This window comes from Myxine glutinosa, chromosome 7 (assembly GCF_964187855.1).
Source record: "Myxine glutinosa chromosome 7, kmMyxGlut1.1, whole genome shotgun sequence".
In the NCBI taxonomy this organism is placed as follows: Eukaryota; Metazoa; Chordata; class Myxini; order Myxiniformes; family Myxinidae; genus Myxine; species Myxine glutinosa.
Window position 1 is genome coordinate 116,090,803 of NC_136267.1, and position 16,907 is coordinate 116,107,709.

The 16,907-nt window shown below is 48.8% G+C and overlaps 1 protein-coding gene across 1 annotated transcript in view; it reads left to right on the forward strand.

The window, feature by feature from the left end:
* PDIA3 (protein disulfide isomerase family A member 3) overlaps positions 1 to 16,907 on the forward strand; it is a 50,490-nt gene that overhangs the window by 24,168 nt on the left and 9,415 nt on the right. The window contains exon 7 of the mRNA XM_068122948.2: positions 2,072 to 2,197. Coding sequence (XP_067979049.2) covers positions 2,072 to 2,197 — 126 coding nt within the window. The remainder of the gene's footprint in view (positions 1 to 2,071; positions 2,198 to 16,907) is intronic.

Consider the following 16,907-nt stretch of genomic DNA (forward strand, 5'->3'; position numbering starts at 1 on the left):
TGGGTGATAACATGCTCTCCCGCCAGTGCCTTGCAATCCTTAACCCTCCACACCTGTCGCTTCCTTACCACCACCAAATCCAGTTCTGTTCTGTGCTGTCCACTCCGATAGCTAATCGTGTGGCTTTCCTACTTATGAAAGAATGAACAATATTCCTTGCCACCAGCTTCACCAGCTCTTGATTCTCTCTATTCCTTGTTCCCCAACCAAATTTACCAACACATTCCTCATCACCCAGCTCCGCTACTCTGACATGCGTGTTAAAGTCCCATGCAATACACAGCAACACCTCCATCTCAACCATTCCCATCCTCTATTGTGTTCCTGAATTCCTGCTTTTTCACGCCAGTCCTTCCCGTTTGTGGCCCATATACTGACGTAACACGCATCATTATCCCCCGTCGCACCACGGCGCGAAAGGGGGACTATGGTTTTCCCCTCCGTCTGTGTGTGCGTCCGTCCGTCCGTGCGTGCGTGCGTAAGCGAAGGACCGAATTCTAATGTGGTGTGTGAGTGTCGCCTTGCGTCTTCCACTGTCAACTCGCATCACTTCACCGACGGGGGACCGAGGCGTAACGCTTGTTTTTCAAGATATTTCGCTCACAAGGTTCAGACATACATGGCGGCGGCCATCTTGGATTTTGACGTGGCGACCCAATTTTCAATAGCATTCTTCCTTATGCCTAGATACACCCACACACCAGATTAGAAGTTGGTACTTCGCTTATTTTTCAAGATATTTCGCTCACAAGGTTCAGACATACATGGCGGCGGCCATCTTGGATTTTGACGTGGGTTGCACCCACACACCAAATTAGAATTCGGTCCTTCGCTTAGGCACGCACGGCTGGACGCACGGACGGCCGGACGCACGGAGAGACGGACGGCCGGACGCACGCACGCACACACGAAGGGGAAAACCATAGTCCCCCTTTCGCTCCACGGTGCGACGGGGGACAATAAGCGAAGTACTAACTTCTAATCTGGTGCGTGGGTGTATCCAGGCATAAGGAAGAACGCTATTGCAAATTGGGTCGTCACGTCAAAATCCAAGATGGCCACCACCATTATATGTCTGAACCTTGTGAGCGAAATATCTTGAAATATAAACGAACTACTAACTTCGAATCTGGTATGTGGGTGTATTTACGCATGAGGAAGAACGCTATTGAAAATTTGGTCGCCATGTCAAAATCAAAGATGGCCGCCTTGCGTCTTCCACGTTGTCAACTCGCATCACTTCACCGACGGGGGACCGAGGCGGAACGCTTGTTGCCTCTGTATCACCACCTATGCCATCACTATCCGTCCCTCCCACCTTTCCACTCTCACCACCTGCTTGCTGATCTTTTCCGATACTATTATTCCCACGCCATTACTCCTTCCATCCCCACCTGTGTGCATCAGCTTGTATCCTCCTACCAAGCTCTTCGACCTATCTCCTTTCCATGTGGTCTCCTGCACACACAATACCTCCAACCTCCTCCATCATTTCCACCTCCTCAACCCCCCCCCCCCCCACCCCCCGCCCCCAATTGATCGCACATCCAAACTACCTTGCTGAACCTCGTTTCTGAACCGTTGCTCACTTGGCAGGGCTAATACCATCTGGACTCATTTGGGTCGCTCAGGTAATCGATCAGCAGCGCCGCCCTGGCTGACCTGCTGGACCTATTACCCAAGGCTGTTCTCATAGTCCTGTGTGCATGCACACACCGCTCTTTCTCCACTCGCTGCCCTCCTCCCAAACGACTTTTCTTCCCCACTCTAAAGGCATTCATCCCCATCTCACCCCACTCCTCACTCACTCTCCTTGTATTCCCCCCTCCCTACCTCACTCACTACCTCCCTCCCTCTTCTCTTCCTCCCCCTAACCTTGGCTTGCCATGCTTTAAAGTAGTTTCATGATTTTTCATGGTAACCCATATATGGTATTTGTCTCATGGATGGAAAATTGTCTTACAAGGGTGGTTATTAGTTGTTGGTTGCTTTTGCACATTTAGTGTTCCTTGCTGTTTTGGCCCGATGCTAATCATGCTTCTCCCTCCCCCACCCCTTCTTAACTTTGCAGATTCGGTTTGTGTCCACATATGACGGAGGATAATAAAGATCTTATGAAAGGAAAAGACATAATGGTGGCATACTATGATGTAGATTATGAGAAAAATGCAAAGGGCTCAAACTACTGGCGAAACAGGTGGGTTGCCCCTGTTGTAAGAATCAGAGTTACAACATTGGCTCAGATCATGAGTTTAATATCATTCGATCCCTAACAACACCTGTAAAGAGAACCAACGAACATCATATCAATAATCAGCATACATCTGAACTAGTAATGAGTTTACAGATGAGCACAAGCAAGCCGTAACAAAGTGGCGGTACGTACCATCTAGTTATGCACCAGCATAGCATACAGTTAATGTCTCAGGTATGATCATAGCGCTGAATGACAGAGTTCTTATAACGGCCGTGTAGCGGGCAAAAGCCGCATGACACCTGGGTTCAGAAGTTAGACAGAATTTCATGACATTCTCCCCGGCGTTAAATCTACACTACCCCGAGGGTTGAAAGCAAGCGGGATAGCAGCAAAGTAACTCAGGTAGCAAAGAGTACATAAAGTCGCAAGTCTTGTCAGTCCCAGCCGTAGCGATCGGGGCTTCAACCGCGAGACAAAATTCCCCCAAGTCGGAATAACCGCCAATGTCGGAATAACCGCCTATCTCGGGAGACGGCGGCTCGGGGCTGGCCGGATCGGGCATGCGCGGGAGCGGAGCCGACGGTGAATTCCCCATCAACAGGTCCCCCTGGCTGAGGTCCGGCTGAACGGGATCCCCGCACGGAGCAAGATGACGCACCGAGACTGTAGAGTCGCGTCCTTTTGGCAGCAGCACTCGAGCGTGCTCGAGATTGGCTTGGAGAATGTGAACCTTGTCGACGAGCGGGTCATATTTACGTTGACGAACAGCGCGTTTGAGGAAAGCCGGTCCGGGCTCAGCGAGCCAGCCCTGTAAAGGTCGAACAGCACCAGGAGTTGTGAGGAGTTTGATTAGTAGCTGTGCATAATAAAGTCATGATCGAGTTTAACGCCCCGTGCATCATCCAAGTCCATCGGTCCAGTCCTAGTCCGCGAGACTTAAGGCCCAGAGTAATGGCCTTCCATATAATGCCATTAAATCTTTCCACCTGACCGTTCGCCTGTGGCCTGTACGGGGTGGTATAGCTTGAAGCTACATTGCGCTGGAGCACAAAGGTCCTCACATCCTGGGACAGAAACGCAGCACCCCGATCGGTGTGAACGTAAGCCGGATTCCCGAACATGGAGAACAAAATCTGCAGACACCAGATAACCGTTGCAGTGGACATATCATTGGACGGGAAAGCAAAAGGGAATCTGGAGAACTCATCAACTATCGTGAGGAGATAGCGAGAGCTATCCGAGGCCGGTAGGCTCGGACTAGCAGGGAGACACGAAGCCGGTAGAGGCCCTTTAAAATCCATTGCCAATCTCTCCCAAGGCCGAGTAGCCTGAATCGGTGTACCCATAGGCGGTTTGTAGAAACGAGGTTTGAGTTCAGCACAAACGGAACAAGTGCGACACAGCTGTCGAATGTCCAACAGTAGGGCAAATTGTGACTGTGCACATAATGAGCGAAAAGAGTCACTCCAGGATGGCACAACGTTTCATGAAGAACACGCAGATCCTCAAAGGAGGTGAGACTCGCGCACCCCGAAGGGCGTGATAACGCGTTGGCGGCGAGATTATCCCGCCCTGGGCGATACTTAATAGTGAAGCAAAAATTGGCTATCTCCATCCGCCAGCGAGTGATCTTTTCATTCTTAATGCGTTGGGCAATGGCGCGTGTCGTACATGAGAGCGATGCTTTGCTGATCAGTAATGACCACAAAATATTTGCCAAGCAGATAGGGTCTCCTACGCCTAATGGATTCAACGATGGCGTACACTTCCTTCTCGACAGACGAATGACGTTTCTCCGCGGAGGAGAGTCCTTGAAAAGAAGGCCACAGGTCGCCCCCCTTGAGAGAGCGTGGCAGCTATCGCATGGTCAGACGCATCGCTTTCCAAAACAAAGGGTTGACTGTCATCGATAGACGACACAGCGGCGCCAGCTATGTCGGACTTCAGGCCATGGAAAGCGGCCTTGGTGGCATGACCCATGGGGAACACTTTGCAATCTACAAGCGGGCGGAGCTTTTCAGAAAAAATTGAACCCACTTCGAGTAATGTGCAAATAGTCCGAGGGCACGCTTCAACGAAGCACGATCATGTGGTGGGGCCATATCGAGCAAAGGTCGCAGCCGCTCCTTGTCTGGAGTGATAGAGCCCTGGGTCACGGTGTACCCCAGGAGATCTATCGTGCGGGCGGAATAGCGACATTTAGCCTCGTTCAGAGTTAGCAGATACGTGCGCGCAACCTGGAGGAAACGCTGCAAATTAGCATCATGATGGGCCTGATCATAGCCACCAACTGTAAGATTGTCCAGGTAAACAAAGACATCGGTTAAGTGTTCCTTAGCGATTGTCATCTATGGCCCTTTGAAAGCATGCCACCCCGTTTGTGACCCCAAAAGGTAATCGAGTGAACTGGTACAACCTCTGTCCGGATTCAAACCCGGTGTAGATGCGATCGGCCTCCGCGATAGGGATCTGATGATACGCGCTGCGGAGATCTAATGTGCTGTAGATCGAGTACTGGGCCACCTGCCGAACCAGGGAATCCAATCCCGGGAGTGGGTAGGCGTCCAGTTGCGTAAACCGATTAATCGTCCGCGAGTAGTCGATTACCATGCGTTTGCGATGATTTTCTGTCTGGACTACCAGAACTTGAGCCCTCCAAGGCGATCGACTAGGTTCGATTATACCCTCTTTCAGAAGTCGGCTAGTTTCCTCTGCTATAAATTGCGTGTCAGCCCGCGAGTATCGTCACTATTTAATGGCAACCAGGGTGCAGTCGGGAGTCAAATTTGGAAACAGCGTCAGGGGTTCAATTTCCATCCCGGCCAGAGCACACACAGAGTATTGTCACCTCCAAATTCCATTTCCAAGCGTCCATGTCGACGGAGAAAATCATGACCCAGTAGCACTTATGCACATTACGTTGGTAAAACCATTGAATGCACATCTGGAAACATTCGGCCATTGATCACTAGCTTCAGCTGGCATTCGCCTTTAGTGCGCAGCCAAAGAGCTTGGGAAGCCATGAAAATCCTGCGCGTTGTCCCGAGAATCGGACATCCATGCTTCTGGATGAGCCGCAAGTCAACGTAGCTATAAGTCGAGCCCGTGTCGATCAGGGTGTTGACCATCTGCCCCTCAACCATGACTGGAATAACAGCGTTGGTTAACCCGGGTGGTCCTGTAGTTGTTGAAACATCCAGAGGTGGCGATCGAGCCACGCGCGCTGGTCCAACGCCAGCTCGTGTTGAGCGTGAAATTGCCGCGGGTGATGAAAGACTTCCCGTCAAGGACGTGCGTGCCGCGCGAGGCCCGTGCGGGGAGATCACAGTCAAGGGCACGTGACGGCGCCTCGCAGGCTGCGAGTGGATCCTAGTCAAGGTCGCACGAGATGCAGATTGTGCCCCGGACCGTGCGAAAAGCACGGACAATGTCGGGCGAGTTCGCTGGCCCGTTCGTGTTGATCGGCATACCTTTGAGAAATGACGTTTTCGTGAGCACGAATAACACGTCGCCTGGCGCGCGGGCAAACTGCTCTCAAATGATTTCAATTTCCACAAAAATAGCACTTTGCGGTACCCCCGGCAGATGGGGTTGTGGAAGCTGCGGTGGTCACGCTCGGGCCCGAAGCCTCGAGAGTGTCCGTTCTCGATTCCAGCGGAGGTTCAGCATCCGCTCGCTCCGCTGCAGCAGCCCTCTCTGGTCGCTCACCGGTTAGCCCCACAGTGACGTACGGTCGATCATGACGATCGTATGCCTCGGATCGTCTTCGCGCCTCGTCGTAAACGAGCGCATTCTTATGAACAGTCTCCAGAGTTAAATCGGCCGTCTCTAGCAATCTTTGACGTATCATCGGTGAGTATACACCGGAAACAAAAGCATCTCTCATTAAATCATCACAGACCTGTTCGTGGGATCTAGGTTCACCTGGACAGTCCTTCGCTAATCGGCGAAGATCCTGAACGAAGTGATGGATTGATTCCGAAAGGTCCTGCTGTCGTGAGGAGAGCAAATACCGGGTGTAGACCGCGCTTCGAGTCTTGATGTCGATCCGGCGTAGGTCCGCTTCAGCAGTATCGTACGTGACGCATTGAGAGATGTACTGATAAACAGAATGTGAGACGCGCGAGTTGAGCACCGCTAGCTTCGTCTCATCTGTGAGTTCAGCTTGGGCTCCGAGGTAACTTGTCAACAGTCGGAGCCAGTGCTGCAGCTGAGCCGCCGAGTCCGGGGCTTGTGGGTCCGCTCCGAAAATCTGGACGAGTATCAGCTTATGAGTCATCGTGGTCGATCAGGACAAGAGACAAATCGTATTAATTGTTGTAAGAATCAGAGTTACAACATTGGCTCAGATCATGAGTTTAATATCATTCGATCCCTAACAACACCCGTAAAGAGAACCAACGAACATCATATCAATAATCAGCATACATCTGAACTAGTAATGAGTTTACAGATGAGCACAAGCGAGCCGTAACAAAGTGGTGGTACGTACCATCTAGTTATGCACCAGCACAGCATACAGTTAATGTCTCAGGTATGATCATAGCACTGAATGACCGAGTTCTTATAACGGCCGCGTAGCGGGCAAAAGCCGCATGACACCTGGGTTCAGACGTTAGACAGAATTTCATGACAGCCCCGTCTCGGACATTCATGATTGATGTGAAGACTTCACACTCTAAGAAACCTGGTACAGTGTTGGGGTTGCTAATGCTTTGTTGATTTTTAAAATCTTATTGAAAAAGCATCACACTGGGACTCACCCACAACCAAACCCCTCTTCCCCCTCCCTCAATAAGTGCCGTCAATAAATAGCCATGACAACAAGCTGCTTCTTTGGGCAACACCGATTCAAATGTACAGCACAGTTCACTGAACCTGTGTAACAATGCAAATTGCATTGAGTGGTGAGATGACTGTAATCAAAGCATTGCCGATGGGGAGGGCATCATTGTCGGCCTCTCAAATCGCTCTATAATCTTATTATTATTTTGAGGTAAAATATGGTAACATGGATGTGCGGAGTATCGTTGAGAGAGAGGAAGACAAATGATGAATTGCGAAAGATGATGGGAATAGAGCCTGTGATTGATGCTGTGAAGAGGAACAGGTTGAGATGGTTTGGTCATGTTGAGGAAGGATGAAAGTGACTGGTTGAGAAGAGTGATGGAAATGAATGTAGAAGGAAGTAGAGGACGGGGAAGACCGAGAAAGACTTGGCTAAAGATGGTGGAAGAAGAAATGCGGACAAGGGGGTTAACAATGAGAGATGCAGAAAATAGGGCAAAATGGAGAAGATTGTCATGGGGACCGCAAGGCTGTGAAGTGATGGGGACCGCAAGGCTAACCCCCACTCTAGTAGGGAAAATGGCCTTTAAAATGCATGTTGTTGTGTTGTTCCACTTCTCTATTTGTGCTGAGAAATGGTGGGAAAAATAATAATAAACATTGCAACAAAAAACTTTGAGGAAACTAGACTAGCATTCTCGTGATTGTGGGTTCAAATGCTGTTTAAGGCAGCAGTTTTTTTAAGCGTTTGGATTCTAAGCTGAGCTCGTCCCAGGAGAATTGGCATAGTGTTCAATATTGGAGTGTCAGTACCTGCTGACGTGTTCAGGTTGGGAGTCATCTTTTCCTATATCCCGGTGAGTCGTATTTGCATTCAGGAACAGAACAATTACGGTTAACCACCCTAAAATTTCCACCCTTTCATGTAAATGCTGGAAATTCTGTTTAAAATATTTATTTGAATGACAGATTTTGTGCTAATAACGGCAGGTTAAAAGTCCCCAGCGAGTAGAACAGTCAATGTAAATGTACACACGGCGCATGTGCAAAAGGCCTAGCCAGCATTCAAGTCCCGTATTGACCCCAGCTGTAACTTGTGTTGCGCAATCCCACCAAAAATGTTACCTCAGGGTTTAAAAAATGAAATCTGAATTTGAACAAGACTAATAGCCGGCGAAGCCGGTGTTGTCAATCAACGCGTACGTATTATGTTGAAAAGCCAGATTTTGCTGAATCCTTTGAGAATTTCGAAGCTTTGACGCACCAAATCGCTCCATGGAGGCCGCCATCTTGCGGATGCGGAAGTATGTATAAAAAATTGAGAAAAAATTCAATAGGAGTTTGTTTCACCCGTCTTTTTTTGATTCACCATCTTATGCACCTCCAATTTGTAATTAAAATACTTTAAGACCAACCTCGTTCCCTGGGCCCGCACGGGCCCTGGTTATCTTCAACGAAAATCGTCACCAAACACCGGAACCAATGAGATTCGAGCATTTGAAAAAATATTTCAAAAAACCTTATTACCGCGTTTCGGAGGCTGAAAACGGCGTCAAATATTCTAAAATTGACGAATTATTTTTTCGAAATCTCGCGGCCGTATGGGATAGTTTTTCACGGCCGGAAATATCTGAAGTTGACGGAATTCACCGAATTGATCAAGAAGTAAATTTTATAAATGTTAATCTCACCCAGAATGCAAATGGTGTCATTTTGAACTAGGTACGGTACCTACTACACCTACCAACTACCTAACCTACTGATGCCATAGTGATGGGTAAAATAGTGGCAAGAGGCTTTGGCTTCGCCGGCACATTGCGGCTTTGCAGTAGGGTACTTGTATGTGGTTATTGTCCCCCGTCGCACCGCGGAGCGAAAGGGGGACTATGGTTTTCCCCTCCGTCCGTGTGTCTGTCCGTCCGTGTGTGCGTGCGTAAGCGAAGGACCACATTCGAATTTGGTGTGTGGGTGCAACCCACGTCAAAATCCAAGATGGCCGCCGCCATGTATGTCTGAACCTTGTGAGATGAATATCTTGAAAAATAAGCGAAGTACCAACTTCTAATCTGGTGTGTGGGTGTATCTCGGCATAAGGAAGAACGATATTGAAAATTGGGTCGCCACGTCAAAATCCAAGATGGCGGCCTTGCGTCTTCCACTTTGTCAACTCGCATCACTTCACCGACGGGGGACTTAGGCGTAACGCTTGTTTATTTTGTATTGTGGCGGATACCCCCATAGAGGTGTTCGTAATTCACTAGCACGGGAGCAGTGGGACTATTGACGGTATGGGCGTGGCGTGCGCTCGGTTGTGGGATCCACGCCCCTTTAAGAGGATCGGGCGGAAGTGATGGGAGATATAAAAAGAGAGGGGTTCCGGTCGGGTTTTAGTTCTCTCTCCGTGCATCGCCATACCCAGGCCCCAATGGCGCCATTCACAGTGCCCGAGCGACGGTTTGACCATGTTAACGTGGACCTGGTGGGGCCTCTTCCCTCCTCGCGGGGACCTCACGATGGTCGATAGGACCACCAGGTGGCCAGAGGCCGTCCCGCTTACGTCTACGACGTCTGCCGATGTGGCCCGGATGTTCATCGGCACTTGGGTTGCCCATTTTGGCGCCCCCTCGGACATCTCTTCAGACAGGGGGCCCTAGTTCACTTCAGAGCTCTGGGGTGCTGTTGCCCAGGGGTTGGGGGTAAAGCTCCATCGCACAACTGCATATCATCCCCAGGCTAATGGATTGTGTGAGAGGTTCCATCGCTCTATGAAAGCTGCTCTCAGGGCCAGCCTCCGGGATGACAGTTGGGCAGACAGACTCCCGTGGGTCATGTTGGGCCTCAGGACAGCCCCTAAGGAAGACCTCCAGTCCTCATCCGCTGAGCTCGTCTATGGCCAGCCGCTGCGGGTTCCCGGGGAGTTCATGCCTGATGCCACAAGCCCCTGGTCCGCTGCCCTTCAGCGGTCGGTTCTGCAGGAGAATGCCAAGATGTTTGCACCGGTGCCCACATCTCAACATGGTTTGCCTCAGGCCCACGTCCCGCCAGATCTACGTACAGCGGAGTACGTCTTTGTTCGCCATGACGCACTCCGGGGGCCGCTTTATGACGGGCCTTTCCGCGTTCTGGAGGCCGGGGACAAGTCCTTCGTGGTCGACCGGCGGCAAACCGGACCACCTTTCTGTGGACCCCTCAAGCCGGCTCTCTTGGACCTAGACCAGCCCCCTCGGTTGGCCCAACCCCCACGGCGGGGCCGTCCTCCGTCGGGTAAGTCCCCGGTTGGCTCGCCTCCCGCCAAGCCACTAACATTCCCTGCTCGGGTCATCAGGGGTCGTTTCGGCCGGGTGGTTAAGGCCCCCCAACAACTGACATGGCCAGTGCGAGTGAATTCTGGGGGGGCGAATGTGGGGGATACCCCATAGAGGTGTTTGTAATTCACTAGCACGGGACCAGTGGGACTATTGACGGTATGGGCCTCTGAATTGAAAATATATAAAACGCCCATACTCCGTGAAAAGTGTAGCCACCGTGTCGCCATCTTGGTTAGCACGACTCGACCGACTCAGACATGTACATTCTCCCGGCTGCTCACTCTGCCAACCATTTGGGCCTACTTGATAAAGTTGATTACATTTCATCACTTTAGTTTGCATTATTTTGATACGTAATAAAAGGACAGCTGAATTCATGTTTTCAATTTTGACCAAAAACAAATCGTTGTGAAATAATTCGGACAGACTCTTCGCAAGTTTCATGAAAATGTCCCGAGTTCTTCACGCTCCCAAATTAACAATATTTGTTCTCGAATTTTTTTTTATGAAAAGGAAAAGATAAAGGAAAGTGTTGTTGTAACTGTGATATGTTTCCAATTGAAAAACGATCGCACAAAAGGTGAAAAAACGCAATCGCTTTTCGCTCTGAATTCCGTGCAAACGCATGACGGAAATCACCATCGCCCAGCATCGAGTGCCAACCAAGATGGCGCCCAGTAGCTACATCTCCACCTGTGTGGTGTGAATGGCAATGGTCATTCTATATATTTTCAGTTCAGTAGTATGGGCGTGGCGTGCACTCGGTTGTGGGAGCCACGCCCCTTTAAGAGGATCGGGCGGAATTGATGGGGGATATAAAAAGAGAGGAGTTCCGGTCGGAAAAAAGTTCTTTTGGAAATAAAGGAGCCTTGAACAAGTCAAGAAGTTTTTAACCTCTCGTTGCCCACAACTCCTACAGTATCATAATTTATGTGAATATTCGGTGCGGACCTGATGTCATGTGATTTAGCGGCCATTTTGTTTTGACTTTGTCAATGTCGGAGGTGTCATTTTCTTTCCAAGGTGCTGAAAAAAAATTAGTTTCTCTTAAATTCTGTGCTGAATTGATTAGGTTTGATGATAACATATTAGAGATCCTTTGATGTTGATTATGCATGGAAGACCATATAATCCCAAGAGCGATTTTTCTATGGACCACTTTAATTTGGTAAAGGGTCATGTACGTCTAGTCACATATTGTGCCATCCCAGTTGTCGCCGGGGAACATCAGGCCACAAACAGGTCAACTTGGCGTAACATTTGCCGCAAAGGCCTGGACCACTTTGAATGTGGGCGACCTGCTATTGAGAGACAGCGGAGACGAGAAAGGAAAACCTGCCAACGTCAATCTCCGCAAGGACCAGTCTATACCTGCGATGTTTGTGGTAGATGCTGTGGGCGCTGCATTGGACTATACAGCCATCTCACAAAGCACAATGCTTAGTGAGCACACCAACAAAGGGAAGGGATTCGTCAAACGACTCACCATCATTGGAGATCCTTTTGGCACAAAATTTTTGTAGGGAAATTTTGGTGGATTTTTCTCATTTGGGAGATTTAAAAAATAACTCGGGGTGTTGCTATGTCAGTTACGGAATTTGACAATTTTCATTCAGTGCAGTGAAATGGGCCTTTGCACACCGTCCCTTTCAGTATTCTCTACATTTGAGGTGCAACTACAGTGCATACATTGAAAAGAACCGTCTTTGACTCTGAATGAATGCATAATTTCCTAACCCGACATAAGAGCTAACGTAACTGATGTAACGTCATCAAATTGATGATGATACGTCAGTTATGTTAGCTGATAATAGAACTTCATTATGATTTCTGAGTTGTGTGAAACCCCTCTCCAGACAGGGCAACCTGCCAGAGAAAGGATGAGAAGATACACAGCATAGATGTCTGATTAAATATGCAATGAAGTTCGTCTGAAGAATGCAGAACAACCGAAAAGTAGCCCACAAAATGGGATAATCAGCGAAAAGGAAACAGCATAGTGCTAAGGCGAAAATGAGAACCCAAAAAAGCAGCAGCTGTTCATGCTACCCCAAACCCAGAATCTTCACGCAGGGAATGTTTACGTCACTACCCCTTCTAAAGCATTTCCATCAGCGCAAAGTTTGGGAAAAGTCATGCGATGAATCGGAAATGCACTTCCAATAAGTTCCTGGAGACGGGTGTGCATTGTCAAGAAGCTGCCAGATGAGTTTGGGATCAGTTTAAAGCGAGGACATTCAAAATGCGCAAATCCAGAGATACAGAAACTAAAATCTAATCTGTGATGCTATTAGCTACTTCCACCAAATGAATTGAGTTGAAGGGGTAGTGGGTGGTGTAAACTCTTACACACTCAAAGACCATTTGATTTATCAAACTTTTGCTTTTCTTGACCTCTTGGAAATCAGTTTTAAAACAAATTTTGTTTTCGAGTTCAATGAAATGCTGATATTTAACCCCACTTTTGGATTATTTTCACAATCAGAGTTAAAATGTTTGCTGCCACTGATTTTATGGTCCAGAGAATAGGTTTTCAACTGAATTGATGCCTTGCACAAGTTTGCTGAAAATATTTCAGAAAATATATTTTCTAGTTTGTTGGGTAGGTTGTGGCATAAGATAAATTTAGGGATGACCTAGTTCAGGTGCTATTTCATTTTTATTATCTGTCAGAGTTTATTCAATTTGAAGGTCATTAAAAAGTACTTGTTGGTCAAAGTGCATTCAAATGTTATAGATTTGCAAGAGTTATGTCAGTTACATTTCAGTGTTACATCAGTTACATGGTGTTTGTCCCATAATATTTCACTGGAGGTATTAATTGATTGCAGATCATAAGTAGGTATTAATAAGCTTATGGACTAGGGCATTGTCATTGTTGATCAGTCATAATAAATTCAGAGAATTCTCCAATGTAATTTGGAGTGTCTCAGATGGGGTAACATTTGATGTTACGTCAGTTACAACAATTTGGTTGGTAATTCAACAGAGCTGGAATCTCTAGGATCAGTCAAATGATCTGCGCATGCGCGAGATTGGAGGTCACGTTTTTTCGAAGCTGCCCCGTGCGCTCACGTTTGCGAAGTTAAGTAATTTTTCACAATTGTGTTTTTGTCGAGACTGTATCTATCTTTCGGTGTGTGTTCCTATAGTGTCTTTAGGAAAATTTTTGGTGTTAATTTTTCATACATGTATACTATATCGTCGGTTAATTCGTGTCGCGTATTCTGAGGCGTAGTACTAGTACTAGTAGGTTTAGGCTACCGTCTCCGACCTTGTGGCTTTGTTTTCTCTCAGCGGTTCGTTGATTGCGCTGCAATTACTTTCGTTCTCTGTTTTGTCCCAGTCGTTCACCTCATACTCATTGTTTAACATCACAACTCAAAAAAAAAAACCCAAAAAAATATTTCCTTCTCAGTTCTTATTCGTTTATTTGTTGTCCTTATTTGTTTGTTCGTTCTTCGTTCACGTTGTTCGTGATCACATGATCACGTTGTTAAAGATGTTTCAACTTTCCCCTGAACAACTGTTTTCTGTCATATATTATAATACCTTTTTCTTCTTCTCCAATAAAAGGATGCTTTCGACTTGCTCACCAAATCAGTTCATTCCAAAAAAAATACCATCTCTTACAGTTCCTTTTTCCTACATTCCCAAAACTCTCCAGCACTCCACCCCTCCTTCAGCGTCCTCAAACGTATTTTTGACTCGAAGGTCTCAAACTCATTTTGCAAGAAATTTTCGTTTCTCATTAATCGTACATTTTTCAAAATCCAATCTCACCCCTCCCCTCCAAATCTTCCCCATCCCCCCTTCCCTCCAAAACTTCCCCATCTCCCCTTCCCTCCAAAACTTCCCCATCTCCCCTCCCCTCCAAAACTTCCTCATCTCCCCTCCCCTCCAAATCTTCCCCCTTGCCCCTCCCCTCCAAATCTTCCCCATCACCCATCCCTTTCAAATCTTCCCCCTTACCCCTCCCCTCATAAACTCCCCCCTTGCCCCTCCCCTCCAAATCTCCCCCCTTGCCCCTCCCCTCCAAATCTCCCCCCTTGCCCCTCCCCTCATAAACTCCCCCCTTGCCCCTCCCCTCCTAAACTCCCCCCTTGCCCCTCCCCTCCTAAACTCCCCCCTTGCCCCTCCCCTCCAAATCTCCCCCCTTGCCCCTCCCCTCCAAATCTCCCCCCTTGCCCCTCCCCTCCAAATCTCCCCCCTTGCCCCTCCCCTCCAAATCTCCCCCCTTGCCGCTCCCCTCATAAACTCCCCCCTTGCCCCTCCCATCCTAAACTCACCCCTTGCCCCTCCCCTCCAAAACTTCCCCATCACCCCTCCCCTCCAAAACTTCCCCATCTCCCCTCCCCTCCAAATCTACCCCCTTGCCCCTCCCCTCCAAATCTTCCCCATCACCCATCTCTTTCAAATCTTCCCCCTTGCCCCTCCCCTCCAAATCTTCCCCATCACCCATCCCTTTCAAATCTTCCCCCTTTCCCTCCCCTCCAAATCTTCCCCATCACCCCTTCCCTCCAAAACTTCCCCATCACCCCTTCCCTCCAAAACTTCCCCATCACCCCTTCCCTCCAAATCTTCCCCATCACCCCTCCCCTCCAAATCTACCCCCTTGCCCCTCCCCTCCAAATCTTCCCCATCACCCATCTCTTTCAAATCTTCCCCCTTGCTCCTCCCCTCCAAATCTTCCCCATCACCTATCCCTTTCAAATCTCCCCCCTTGCCCCTTCCCTCCCCTCCCTCCCAAACTCCGCCCCACCCCTCCCCTCCAAGACTCTCCCTCGCTCCTCCCCTCCTAGACTCTCCTCTCACCCCTCCTCCTCAAAGCGTCCTCCCCGCTTCTTCCCCCTTCCAACTTTCACCTTCATCTACCCCAACCTTCTGCCTCGCTCTTCCCCCTCCTCAAATAACACCTCACTGTGCCTCACCCAATCTCCATCAAACCTTTTGTCCGCCCCATTCTTCCCTTTCTCCAAGATATTCTGAAATCTCTGACACACCTTCAACAGCTCTCCCTACCTCTTCCTCCTCTTCCACATCTTACCCTACCCCTCCCCCCCCCCCCCCCCGTTCTGTATCTGATGCTCCCCCTTCCTCTTCATTAACGGTATGGACCTGAAACATCCGGGGCCTTTGCTCAAACCTGAGTGATCTCTCCATACAGGTTGCTTCTGACAAACCAGATGTGATCTGCTTAACAGAAACCTTCCTCTTTCATGATGTCTCTGATTCCTTGGTATCTCTCCCAGGTTACTCCCTCCTCCTGTATGATAGACCTGAGCCTCGTCCTGGAGGTGGGGTTACTATCTTTATAAAAAAACTCTCTAACTCACTCGCCCTGCACTGCCTTCTCTCCACCTCACCCCCAGGAATACCTTTGGCTACGGCTTCCCCTTCGCTCCCACCCTTTGTTCATATGTGTGTTGTACCGTCCACCAAACAGTGATGACTCCATCTACATCTCGCTGTCTGATAATATGGACCAACTTCTTTCTACGCATCCCAACTCTCTCTTCCTCATATGTGGTGATTTCAATTGTCACCATGCCAGTTGGCTGGGTGTGGGTACCCCTCTCACCAGCCATGGCTCTTCAGCAAAGGACTTCTGCGACTCACTGGGACTGACACAATCTGTCAATTTCCCGACCCGGATCTCAGTCAACGTAGCATCTTCTCTTCTGGACTTAGTTATGACTAACTTCCCTGAAAATGTCTGCTGCTCTTCTTCTGCTCCAATCGGCTCATCTGATCATCTGCTTGTCAAAGTGGACATCTCTCTGACCATTCTCAGAGAGCCTCCTCAGCGTCGATGAGTCTGGCATTTCACTCAGGCCAACTGGCACGGTCTTCAAGCAGCCATCAATCATCTGGACTGGTCTCCCATCTCTACCGCCTCTGACATCAACTCATCCTGGGAATTCTTCCAAAGTAAATTGCCCTCTCTCATGCACAGATTTATCCCATCTCGTCTTCAGTTGTCATACCCTTCCTCCCGTCCATGGTACACGGAATCTTGTGGTGAGGCTGTTGCCCAGAAACAACTTGCTTTCGTCTCCTGGAAAGCAAATCCAACGGAAGGAAATCTCATTTCCTTCTACAAAGCCCGAAACAAGTGTGTGTCCACCCTCAGGAGAGCCAGGAAACTATATCTCTCCGTTCTCAAGACCGAACTCTCTTATCTGTCTCCCTCTTCCAAATCCTGGTGGCGTCTGGTCAAATCTGTTTCTGGTGTTTGTTCCCCCTCCCTCACCTCAAACGGCTACACGGCTGACTCCGCACGTGAAAAAGCTGAATGCCTCAACTCTGTGTTTGCCTCTAAATCTTGTGTCCCAAACCCATCCCTCTGTACCCACCATACCCAGTCATACCCAGCTGCTCCTGGACTCTGTGTCCTTTCCTCCTGACAAGGTGGAAAAGTTTGTCAACCCTCAACTCTGATTCTGCAACTGGACCTGACGGCATCAGCCCACGGGTCCTAAAATCATGTTCTTCCGCTCTTTCACTCCCTCTCTCTGTTCTCTTCACCCTCTCTTTTGCTCAAGGTCATCTGCCATCTGCTTGGAAATCAGCCAACATCACCGCTTTGCACAAAAAGGTGCAAAAACAGATCC